Source organism: Lepisma saccharinum, chromosome 8, assembly GCF_977018435.1.
Source record: "Lepisma saccharinum chromosome 8, izLepSacc3.1, whole genome shotgun sequence".
Lineage (NCBI taxonomy): Eukaryota > Metazoa > Arthropoda > Insecta > Zygentoma > Lepismatidae > Lepisma > Lepisma saccharinum.
In genome coordinates this window covers 76,845,578-76,858,834 of record NC_139236.1, presented here as the reverse complement: position 1 = coordinate 76,858,834, position 13,257 = coordinate 76,845,578, and the positions used below count along the sequence as shown (strand labels likewise).

Here is a 13,257-nt window from a genome sequence, read left to right as displayed (position 1 = left end):
TGTAACATCAAAGCTAAATTTAAACTTGTTCATGAAGCACACATTGTTTTATCAGTGCAATCCTTCAAAATACATCCACTGGGAAACTAAACGAGTATATGTCAAAGGTTTTTTTTAAGAAATCTATTGAGTATAGTTACCTTCGTTGACCACACAAAGAGCAATAAGGCATGAGAAAATTGTGTGCACTGCAAGTTTTTCCCTTTCACATTAGAGTTTGTATATGAAGGTGCAAGAAATGTTCATAAAACAGATAACTGTTGCAGAACAAGGCTTTTAGGACAGATGCAGTTACATTTTAAAGTTTTACTAGTGGAGAGAAATTTGTTCAAAATTAAGCACTCCTTCAAGTAAAAAAGTTAAATTTGCACCGATTGTGTGTGTGGGGGCCTAAATTAGGAATTGTATAGCAATGTGTAACCCCAGCTTAATGCAACCAATTACAAAATGTATGAATAACGATTAATAGAAGAGTTGCAACATTTAACTACAAAGTTTACTCTTATCCCCCAAAATACTTTACTTGCTTGTGTCATTCCCTAAAAATTCTAGAAATTAATATTTACTACTACTATTTGTAAATCAGGCACTTAAATTTCGCCCGTACTCTTAAAGTACAATTGTAATGGTGTATTGTATACACACTATCATGGGGGTGTGGAAGGGGGGGGGCAAGGGAGGCGTACCGCCCCTGAAAAATTAAAGAACCAAAAATTATATATTTCACATATATAATTTTATTTCAGCCACAATAATGTGTGTTAATTATTGCAAGAACATGGTAAATTCAAATGTAAGCAATTTTTTTTGAGGGAACAACACTTATTGGGGAAAATTATTATTTATTTCTTCAGCACAGGATAACTTTCCCAATTATGTTGAACATAATAAGAGAGAGAGAGAGAGAGAAAGAGAGAGAGAAAGAGAGAGAGAGAGAGAGAGAGAGAAAGAGAGAGAGAAAGAGAGAGAGAAAGAGAGAGAGAGAGAAAGAGAGAGAGAAAGAGAGAGAGAAAGAGAGAGAAAGAGAGAGAAAGAGAGAGAGAAAGAGAAAGAGAGAGAAAGAGAGAGAGAGAGAAAGAGAGAGAGAGAGAGAGAGAGAGAGAGAGAAAGAGAGCAAAGAGAGAGAGAGAGAAAGAGAGAGAGAGAAAGAGAGAGAGAGAGAGAGAGAGAGAGAGAGAGAGAGAGAAAGAGAGAGAGAGAGAGAGAGAGAGAGAGAGAGAGAGAAAGAGAAAGAGAGAAAGAGAGAGAAAGAGAGAGAGAGAGAGAGAGAATATATATACATGAAAGTATGAGCGTCTATGTGCACAATATTTACATCAATTTTATGAACTTATTGTTGTGATTATCTTTTTTTTCAACCCACAAGTGAGCCGAGCCTGTGAACATATCGAAGTCTACAATTTTCCATAGTTCACCGTGTCCTGCATGCGCACTGCAGGTGAAAACTTATGCGTGTTGACCCTTGACCTCTCTGTGTAGAATAATTTTCAGTTTCTTGCACTGTGTTGGCCTACATTAAAGTTTATACTTTCTAACAGTGCAGAACACTCACAGCTGTGATTAATCAGTTTCTGTAAAAAAATAACATCACTGAGGACTCTTCAGTTGAACAAAATTTCCAGACCGAAATGCCTGCATAAATATGTATAGTTCTTTTTGTGATATTCAATGTTCACCTTGAAGCACAGCCATTTCACAAACTGCCTTTGGACGCTCTCCACTTCCTCTTGCCATATTTTGTACTGTAGAGTGTGACCTATATTTGTACAACGGGAGTGACATATTTTTACAACATTTATACAACCCAAGGCACAGAAAAATTAACCAGATAATTTCTTCTAATGAAACCAATTAGCTTTATGCACATTTTCACCAAGGCTTGATAATGGTGTTGAACGACAGGTCAGATGTGGACAGGGAGGTCAACGAGTTGCAGTAGAGCTGCCAATTTTATACTCGTGTTTGATGGTTGTTTTTTGTTGGTGAATGACATAACGTTGCACTTATTCACATTTATGATCATTCCCGTCTGCTTACACCAGTTTGGGAAGGAGTTTAGGCCTTCCTGCAGCATGTGACAGTCATTCAATGAGCTGATTGGATAGTACAGTTTCATAAGTTTCATTTTTATATCGTCTGCGTACATTAGAATTTTTGCAGGTGGCTCAAAATATCGTTGACGAACAGAAGGAAAAGGTATGGACCCTGGGGGATTCCCGACGAAAATAATCTCTCGGCCGAGGCGAACCCCTTTAGTACAACTGCTTGTGTGTGATCAGAAAGATAGCTTGCTAGTAATTTGTTACCAGAGATTCCAACACTAGGTAGTTTCTGGAGAAGGATGGAATGGTTTATTCTGTCGAATGCTTTGCTGAGGTCTGTGCCCTCTTTGCCCCCCTGGAAAAAATGCCTTCCTTCCTCCTCCCTGGAGAAAATCCTGAGGACGTTCATGCACACTAAAGTGTCTTCACTGTACAACCCACCCAAATAGTTAATGATCCTACCCTCGTACACTGCTTTTCTACATTTAGAACCGAAATAAAAAAATAAAAAAACTTATAATTAACTTCTCCATGTTTTAAAGCTTTAGGATTAAGGGGCTAGCGCACCCAAATATTTGGGAGGGGGTGTACCTTTCTTTAGCAGCCAGTCCTACAACTTTCATATTTCCCTGCATTCTACATTATTTTTAATGACAAATTAATAAACGAAAGGGAGGCGTTTCAACTTCCATCCATCAACACTAAGATTTTGAGTACGCCCTTGCATTATTTCAAATGCTTATGCAATAGTTATCATAGCAATACATGTCTGGACTGTCGGGACAATCCTAATATTTAAGAAAGAACAAAAAGTTTAAGGAACTGATGCATTCGCGTCCACAATAACAACCAACTTAAAGTACTGGGCAGTCGGCAACATATTCATACAGATGTATGAATTCCTGTTATAAAGGAGAAAACTTCTGAACAAAGGATATCTTATCTACTACGCTTTATTGCTGGAATGTTCACGTGATCAACCACCCATGTCGGAGGTGGGTGAGTCATGCGCTGACGCAAGGTGAAAATTCCGCTAGCCTGAAACGGCAGCTTGTGGTGATTCATACATTTTCTGCAATTCACTTTGCGAGAAAGCATTAAGTCATCAACCTTCATTTGAAAAAAGGAAACCAAATCAATAATAAAAAAGGATGAATATTGCATCGTGGTGGTGTAAACAGTTCCAATAAATATCCTGCCATAAAACTATGGAATTTATCAAGATGTGGAATGTGGCTCCTCTTGGTCATTAAAATACACATGACAGTTGTCTTGATTTTGTAACGGTTCATGCAAGTTTTATGAACTATTCACACGTTTACGGTGGCATAGACTTTTCTCGCCTTATAAATTCGTTGAATTTGATGACATTATATGTCTGAAATATGTAATTTTTTGTTGACCCATTTTCCATGCCCCCACCCCCTTTCCCTTACGAATGTCCATGTACAGCAGTAGTTATTCACCTCTTCAGCGAATGGCATACAGAGCGACTACCAAAAAAAAACCTTCGACCAACAGTCTACGCGCATCTTTCCCTTCATCTCGGGCCATAAGGAAGCCTGCTCCACTCTGCCAATCCCCTCCCGTGGGAGGACGATGCACAGGAGTCGCGGATCTACCCAGGCTCTCTTGCCTGTTGTTGCACTATAGTAGCCATTTGATTAGAGCATTAGTTATTTGAGGTTAATGGGTATACACAACTAACTTTTGCGGTTGTCAGTATAGCTTTACGTTTGTAAAAGTTTTACATTCATTTTTGTCAACTGACTCATGGGCCACCCTGTATTTTTAAGCCAAAAATAATAAAAAATATATTTCTTGATAATCATTGGGTATATACCGTGAGTTCCACACTAATCCGTTGTGATGTAAGCAATTTGCACTGATATTTGAATGAACGAAACTTGCTTCATGAAGCTTAAATTTTAAAAATATAACGTCAGTGTTTGTTACAATGTCACTATTAACCTGTCCCATTAATTTGCAGCCTGCTTACAAATATGATTCTTGAAAGTTCATTAAATTCGCACAATATTTAATTACCGAAGCCATCAAATCTACTTCCTTATCCGAAGCAACACCACATATTATTTCGAAACTAAACTACCAAAAATATATTATGCAACAAGAAAGTAAATTCCTAATACTTACTATTTCGGTTTTCTCCCGTGGCGACTTCTGCGAGATACCTGTAATAATCGCCCTTCATCTTCAAATAAAATACTTTACTTTCTGCATTGCTGGCTTTTGGAATCAAATACTTGTCTAAGAGACCCTGAAAACAAAATTTACATCGTAAGTACGCTGCATTTTACAACAAAAGTTACATACAGTTAATCATTCAAGTTCTTCTAAAGGAAATTAATGTTCTTCACTGATAGAGAGCTTTTACTGTTAACTGCTATGGAAATCGTTTGTATGCAACCTATTTTTTATGTAATGGACTGTACATGAATGATACACAAAGCAAAATTATTTGAAAAATAGTTATGGGAAAACACTGTTCTTTTAAATACAGGTTAATGAAAAAGCACGACAAACACAAAGTAATGTCAGTTGCATTTGCAAACTCCCAATCTTTGTGGAAACAATCGTGCAGGCAGTCCCAGGGGCAAAGCACTAAACAAACATGTTTAACCCTTAAGACGCCGGCCTGCCAACGTATGTGTTAGTAATTAGAAGAAAAATGAACACTAAAAACTACTTTTAGTGGAAAAGTTTCCACTTTATAATAATCGGTACTAGATTTACAGCTTTAAATTGAATTTGAACCAGCAGGATTGAAACCAGGAAACCAATTACAGAGTTGTAATTTTTAATTGAAACAACGTTCGGAACTAGATTATACCTGGAGAAGGAGACTCATAACTCCTAGTGACGTGGCCGAGGGGATCTTAACCAGGGTTGTTAAAGGTCCAGGAACCCATACATTCTAATGGGTTCCGCGGACCGGAACTTTTTTTTCTCGCACAATTTAAATTCGGTGCAAGTTGCGTATTGTTTACATTGAAAAAAAGGTTCCTGGACTGTATTCAAATTGATGCAGGAAAAAATTCTTGGACCGAATTGAAATTCTTCCGCAAAAAAAAAAGTTCCTGGACCGAATTGAAATTCATTCTGGAAAAAAATTCCTGGACCGAATTTAAATTCATTCTGGAAAAAAAATCCTGGACCGAATTTAAATTCATTCTGGAAAAAAAATCCTGAACCGAATTTAAATTCATTCTGGAAAAAAATTCCTGGACCGAATTTAAATTCATCCAGAAAAAATGTTCCTGGACCGTATTTAAATCGATCCTGAGAAAAGGTTCCTGGACCGAATTGAAATGATTTAAATATGAAAAGGTTCTGCACTGTCTAGAACTCATTTACATTTGCTGATTTTCTCTCCCGGTCCTGGATTGAATTTATTTACAATTTCAGACCAGGGTTGACAGATTAAATTAAAAGTCGCATTCTAAAAATGTCCGCGAGTACGTTTTACATTGGAATGTCACACTGCGGTTGTAGAAAACGTAGCGCAGGGAATAAATCAAAACGCTGTTCTCTCGTGGGCCAGATTAAAAAAAACTCGCTTGTCGAAGAGTTACTGTACATAACGCAATGGACTATATGGCGTCACATTGAGTTCAAACAAACGTCACGTGATGCTCCGGCATCCGATCCAGGAAACGCAGCCAATAGGAGCCGTCGTAGAGGTAACGTGAGGCCGCTGTGTTCCCAGCAGATATTACAACAGGGAACGCCATTGCTGCTACATACAACCAAGTGAAGGAACGCGCGCGAGAGAATGGGGCTGTATGGAGTGTGGTAACGTGACTGCAGCGTTTCAGACATTTCTACATTGTACCTTAGATTCTCGAGACAGCCAGCACATGCTCACAAGTGGATAATTGTTTATCGTCAGGTCCGTATTTGTTACAAGTTGCGTAGTTTCATTTCAATACGGAACTTGGACCCTATTTAAACGGATTCGGCAAAAAAAAAAAAGGTTCCTGGACGGTATTTAAATTGGAATAAAGGTTCCTGGACTGTATATAAATTGGTTCGGAAAAAGGTTCCCGGACCGTATTTAAATTGATCGGGGGAAAAAGGTTCCTGGACCGAATTTCATTTAAAATTCCTGGACCTTTAACAACCCTGGTCGTAACTACCACTATTTGGTTTAGCATTTCAAATGCAGCAAATATTGGGGGGAGGGTGAATACTGAAGAAAGAAGGCATAACCTCCTTACGAAATTCCTGAGCACGCCAATGCAAATTCATGAGAAATTGGATGAATAGTTTTGCAAAAATCATGTAGCACGACATCGTCAATGATGTCATTTCCTGTTTTGCTGCATCGGTAGGACGGTCGCCCAAGCAAACGACATTCTGAAAACGTGAGGCGGAAGTGTCAGTTTTGTTTGCTGTCAAAATAGCGCCCGTCTCTCGGTGACAAACACCCATCTGCTTACAGTATTTCCTACGCGATCCAAACACCAAAATAACCGTGACACACTTCACTGGAGCTGGGGTATCGACGACGTCTTCTTGCAACAAACCTTCCACCGGCAAACTGTTTTAAGCGGAATCCTGGTAATTACAACGCTGATTGCACCGCAGTGTATATCCTACACTGACACACACAAACTTCCTGTACAGGATGGTCGTGTATTTGAAAAGCAAGTCACTCAGGCGTAGTTCCCACTTAAATTACGTCGAATTTGAGAATACAGCATTATTCCAAACAAGTATACGCCCACGGGGTGTTTTCCTTATACAAGTATGAATGCCCCTTTATGCATTTTTAGGATATTCGTCAAAAGCTGAGGGGAATATACTCTTTGTGTGTCAAGTCTGTCCATGTCAACTTCATATGCCAAACTATCAAAGCAACACATACTACACTGTCTCGGGAATCTCTGGAGCAAGGCCAGTGGATAACGGCAAAGAAGGGCAGAAAGCGAGTAGGCGGAGCAAAGTAGTGCGCGCTTCTGCAAACTGCGTGTTTTTCCCTCCACGCGTTCATTCGTGTAGCTCTTTCGAGTCCTTACTTCTGCAGACTCTCGTTTTCGTTAGCTTCCTTCATAGATTTCCGCGACAGTGTACATTTGGTGGCATCGTGAGAAAAATAGTAGCCCGATGAAACAAAGTGATCAGTCGATATACCAGATGTGGAAACTAGTCAAAATTAGTAAGAAGTGGCCGATTACTGACTAATTTACTCACGAACTAGATAAATTAGCATCTTCATCCTCATATCCACTCATGACACGCCATTTTATTGAACACAAACCAATATTTTTATGAAGATATTGTTTTTATTCTTGTACCGTGTTTTCATTGTAATGTTTTACTTTAAATGCACTGTATCTCTTTCCTTCTCTCCCTCTCTCTTTCTTCCCCCTTTCTCTCCTCTCTCTCTCCTAAACAAATGTGGCATTGACATAACATTATGAACATCGCAGGAAGTACAGAATATAACATCCCTTACGGAAAGTAAATGCTCAAGTAAAGTTCTCGTAACTTCGGTTTGTCAGTACAATAATTGTTATTCCTAGGTTAGAGAAAAAGATAGAAAGGATGACTTGTCTTTAACTGAACTCAAAGAAAACTCATCTCAGTGGGGGGTTGCCATGTTAACTCCCAATGAGAAATAAGAAAAATATAGCAAATTGCAGTCACGAACACAAAATACCGACTTTTAAGGACAATTTATCGATAAATGTGTTACACCAGACACATCACGAACTTTTTACTAACATGTGTATACTGGCTCATTCCATGCCAAATCAACCGATAATTATTTTTCAACCTCAAGGGTTCAGATTTTTTAGATTTTTTGATTATACATTCCACTTTTCCAGAGGACAAAAACTGCCAAATTGCAGATATTTTCCACTCATAGTTTTTGAGTTATTGACTTTCAAAAAAGCAAAAATCCCAAAATTTGATGACATTTTGAAATCTTTAAACCGCTATAGATCAAAAACTATTTGACCTAGAGAGCTCAAATTGGTGTCATTCTCTACTGCTTTTTATGAACTTTCATTTGAAATGCAACATCAGTGTGGTATTTGAATTTTGTAATTTCTAAAAAACTTGAAAAGAAGTTTTATTTGAAAATCTCAAAAATACTTCTTATTATTTTTATTTGAAGACATCAATTGACTATTTGGGTGCGAAATTTGCTAAATTTGTTGACTTCAGTGTTATAACCACAACCATATTCTGATTGGTTAATGTTGAAGTCTTCACATTACTCTATTTTATAATTTTTGGGCTACAAATAACATTAAAATGCCTAATTTTATCACTTTTAATATCAGGTAAGCAAATTGAAAAATGTACGAGGGGAAGTCATTAAATAACATGAATCTTATTCTAAACTTCATTGAGATTTATGCACAACGAAAATTTCTGTTTCGGCACTCAAAAAGGTTCCTTAGCAACACGCCATAAAGTTGTCTTGACGATCAAACAGTATGCGCCTGCGCAGTAGCTCGTACACCATGGCCGCCCCGCTGTTGACTTGCACCGTAGATATTAGTTTTTTGCGGTCGGAGGGAGTGAAACCTTCTGAAGGCGTGCGCACGGAAGGGCAAGAGGGGTCAGTTGTCCATATAATTAAGTATTTTCAAGCCGACAAAAGTTCCCAGCAACTACGGAAGGTGGATTATTTCCTACATAATTGAACTATCCAACTTCGTTCTCTAGTATATTTTTTGCTAATAACACTCGCATACAGTTTATTCATTAGTTCTGTTACCTATGTGTTTGCAAGATAGATTGCCCATACATTAGAAATCGGTAGCAGCGATTGGGTGACAAAAGTGGGGAGGGAGCAAGAAACTGTTTACTTTTTCTTTGTAGACAAGGCTTAGCATTAAGAGGCTGTAGATTAGGGGCAAAATGTGAGGGAGCAACCGCCTCCCTGATGGCCATCTCTGTTGGAAATGAGAACAAATTATGTGCAGTTGTTTTGAATCTGTTGTAAGAAACCATGTCCATGTGTAAATTAGGGGGAATAAAGAGGGGGGGCAAAGATCACTGGTGCCATGGAAGGTTGTGTTCTTCTAATACAGTGATTCTCAGAGGTTCCGGATACACACTATATACGCCCCTTTTCCATACCGATCAATACAATAAAACAGCGAGATGAAATGAGGTTTCTCGTTATCCAAATTAACTTTCATCAAGGCTACTTTCCACCCCTAATAGAGGGTCTGCGCACGCCTGTGCTGAAATTACAGCAGAATGAAGATTCAGTACGAAGACTATTGTTTAAGTCACGGGAGAGAGTACTAAATTAGCGGATTCACTTGTCGATCTGCTGTTTCACTGCTTCCATTGCAACGCAAACTGGCCTCCGAGTCCGGTGTTCATCACTGACGTTTCGTCTTCAGTCTTTAAATATTCCACCCATTCAGACACACTCCCCTGAATTAAATAATTATTTCCATACTGAACTTTCATTTTGCTGTAGATTGCAGAAGGTTTCACTCCCTCTGACCGCAAAAAACTAATAACACTTCGTTGCTATTCTACAGTCCAAACTCCTCAAGAGAGAGAGAGAGACTGGCTGACATAAAATAGTGAATGGCAACATCAGAAGTGACCGCCTTCTTCAGGAAATTCACTTTCGTGTGCCTGTCCGCTCAACAAGAAGGACTCAACTTTTTGCTTCACAGAAGCAGAGATTGTGCCTCATCCGTGAATATAATAATCTAGGAAGCCAAATAGACATTTTTGAAAATCTGGACCTTTTTAGAAGAGTTAACTAAAAGTATGTAAGTCTCTTAACCACGTGTAATTTTTCTATGTTATTATTTTTGTTGTATTATTATTTTTGTCCTTATGTTCTATAAAATCGTTCTTGTGTAAAATGGCTAACACTGTATTTGGAATCTTCTATTAAATAAATAAAATAAATAAAGTCAACAGCGGAGCGGCCATGCTGTACGAGCTACTGCGCAGGCGCATACTGTTTGATCATCACGGCAACTTTATGGCGTGTTGCTAAGGAACCTTTTTGAGTGCCGACACAAATTTTCGTTGTGCATAACCCATCATGAATTGTAAATTCGTCAGACATTAATATCCCGACGAATTTTACATTGTTTCACTGGTGCATACTTTTATCATATTTACAGGCTTCTTCGGTATTCCACACTAGTAATATATTATATAATTTATCTCTTTTGACTGAATCATACGCTTTTTTAAAATAAATTAATAGCTGACGAACATTTTGATTATATTCCCACTTTTTATCAAGTGTCTGTCAATGAATCAACAGTTTAAAATAGGATCACAAAAACTGTGCCTTGACCAGTTTACCTCTTCCTGGAAGATGGTAGCGTTAGGCTCTGCGGTAGCGGGGAGGTGCGTGACAAGTCATAGTAATGAAACCATATCACATGACCCACAACATTTTCGAATTTGCCACGGCTATAGATTTTCCTCTCAATTTGAATGTCAGGGAGAAATTGAAAAATAAGGTTTCTAAATAACACAATTTACATATAATTTGCACATGTACATGCGCAAACTGACACATGCAAATCCTGCCATGTCCTTTTAAAAATACCAAATTGGTGTGAAAAAACTTGCGTAACATTGAATTTATCAACTGAGGTGGGAAGATAAGGCAACACGTGCAAGGATAGGAATTGTTCTTGGTTTATCTTCAACCAAATAGATGTTTGCACAACTTAACTGAGCTATCTATATACACAAACGCAAAGGCCGTACCCCGAGCAAAATCGCGACCTTCTAAGTAAAACTGCCAAGAACCTCCACTACGTGCTTCAGAAAATTATATAATGATGAAATGAGAGATAAGGGAAAATGCCACGTACGCATTGTGTTGTTTAGACTCATGTGCAGATGTACACCAGAGTTTGAGTCCTGTGACGTTATTTAGTGGCCTCAAATATAAAGATTGCTTCATTGCTGAATTACAAGGATGAGCATAAATAGCAGAAATGAGACTAACACGTTTCACTAGGACGTTATGTATATAGAATAAATTCTACACGTCTTGGAGGTTAATTTAATTAAGTCTCAAGTGGTCACATTGTGATGTTGTACATTTACGTAATATCCTCTAGTGAAACGTGTTCGTTTTATTTCTGCTATTTTAAAACCGTCAGCTAATTATGCTAATCTCTGTACATAAGCTGCACCATTTGAAAAGTGGTGACGCGACATACTACCATCACCATCCGTCGCAGTTTCCTGCCGGCATAAAAGTCGAGCCTCTCCTTCTGATATTCCACCACTCCTCTCTTTCCACGGTGTTCCAATCTTGTCCTCTTCTACGAACACTACCCACTATCTGCTCCTTCTGCCGACATCTTTGAGCGTGTGATGCAATCAGCTGCTTGCCACGTAATCCTGCCCATACGTGGGCCAAATGGGCTGCGTTCTTCAACGCATTGTCACCACCTACATCGGGTGCCAAATATTTTTATCATGACAAGTGGGGGGTGGAGGCTAACAGCGCACATCGAAAGCAGACTGGCTGGCCACTCTAGGACCATGATAAAATTCAAGTATAATTCCCGGTTTTCCGAAAATTCGAGGGTACAAGCAGATGCTTTCTCTATTTAAACCTTACATATTACCGCCTCTCATCACAAGGGATATACTAATATACGAACAATTGTTAATTATATAAGAATTTCGAACTAATTGATCTAATCAACTTCAAGATATCTTACAATAATCTTCAGTCTCTCAGATAGATTGTTCTGCTAAGGACATTAATAAATTAATAAAGTTTATTTTCCACGCAGCTCTATTCCTCGATAAAAATATAAGCTAAACTGTTAAAAACTTTCCTCAGAGCATTTATAAATAGGGTATAAATTCAGTGGGATTTGGATTAACGAAACTTGCAATTTTCACGTTTACGGAGAAAAATTCACGTAGAATTCCCAGCGAGTACCCACTCTCGCAGAGATGTAAGATATAACGTTCTTGATTTCTTGAGGGAGGGAAGTGATAAATATGGCACTCTTAGGGGGAATATTCTGGTCGGCGGCGACTGGGAGAAGCATAAACAAATGAATATCCGGGTAGGTCGAGGTGTCCACGTTAAACTATTACTGTCACTTTTGATTAATCGTGACGATGGTTGAAAATCAAAGGGCTCAGAACTCCTCGAAGGTTTCACTGAGTGCCTCTTCGTAGGTAACGCAGCAACAGAGGGTCACTGCCAAAAAGGCGGTCACCGCGCCGGATATAAGGACGGCGGGGCTTTAGTTACAGTGCAACAAGCTGGGTGTACTACATGACAAGAGGCTGATATTTCAATTTCGGTCTTCCCCCTAAAATCCACCCTTCTTTTGTTCGCGTCTCGGTTCTCCCCAATCGCGTAGCGGTAACGTCGTCGCACGCCCTGTAATCAAGGAATCCCGGAATTGGAACAGATACTCAGCGGAGGCACATGGTGGCCACAAATATAGAAGTTGCAATAATTTTGATGTTTTGATTTTTATTTAGCATAGTCTTTCTTCCACTTTTGGCTAATGGCGACAATGAGGATGACATTGATGGAGAGACGGTCACAAAGAACAGCCATCCAGGCCGTGATTCGAACCCGTCCTACCACGGACGTCGGCTGAAATAGAAAAAGTTCTGAATCCGCACTATAGTAATTAAAACAGCATGGAAAGCGATCGTTTCCGATGGTTCAAGAGGCGGATGACAGTTCACGTGGTGGTGCAATCGACATTTGTGCTTCTTTTCTTATGCGAGTAATGCAGTGTATTTATATTTATTCTTCTCTTTTTTTGGCATTTATTGCTTCCGATTCTCTGTACTGAAACGTGAGGTGGTATTGATTTGAAGCTCAAATAACATCTGCAGTATTTGAAAATATTCAGGGGGTTGCCGTACACACAAAGAGGCAATTGGCATTGTTTAGATGTTTTCTCTTGCTGACCACCCACCCACTATAGGGGGCTAGAGCGAGCTACCCCTGGGTATATAATGCTACCGGTCAAGAGTATGCTGAAAAGGAAACATTTTCGGGGAAGTACATAATATAAACTTCCTGGTGTGGTGAAGTTACTCGAAATAATTTAACTGTATTGACATCGTTATATGTACACTCCTATTCTCTTCCAAGTGGCACGTTTCTATAAGGTTGGGTAGTTGAAGTGTGTGTCATTTTATCTGAACAGACGTCTATCATCGAGAGGTCTTATGCGCGGCGAATTCT

At 38.9% G+C, this 13,257-nt stretch overlaps 1 protein-coding gene across 3 annotated transcripts in view; it reads right to left on the bottom strand.

Moving 5' to 3' along the window:
• 14-3-3zeta (tyrosine 3-monooxygenase/tryptophan 5-monooxygenase activation protein zeta) overlaps positions 1-13,257 on the bottom strand; it is a 58,617-nt gene that overhangs the window by 7,082 nt on the left and 38,278 nt on the right. For all 3 annotated transcript variants that reach the window (XM_083127003.1, XM_083127005.1, XM_083127004.1), the window contains exon 3: positions 4,197-4,320. In XM_083127003.1, the coding sequence (XP_082983129.1) occupies positions 4,197-4,320 (124 nt within the window). The remainder of the gene's footprint in view (positions 1-4,196; positions 4,321-13,257) is intronic.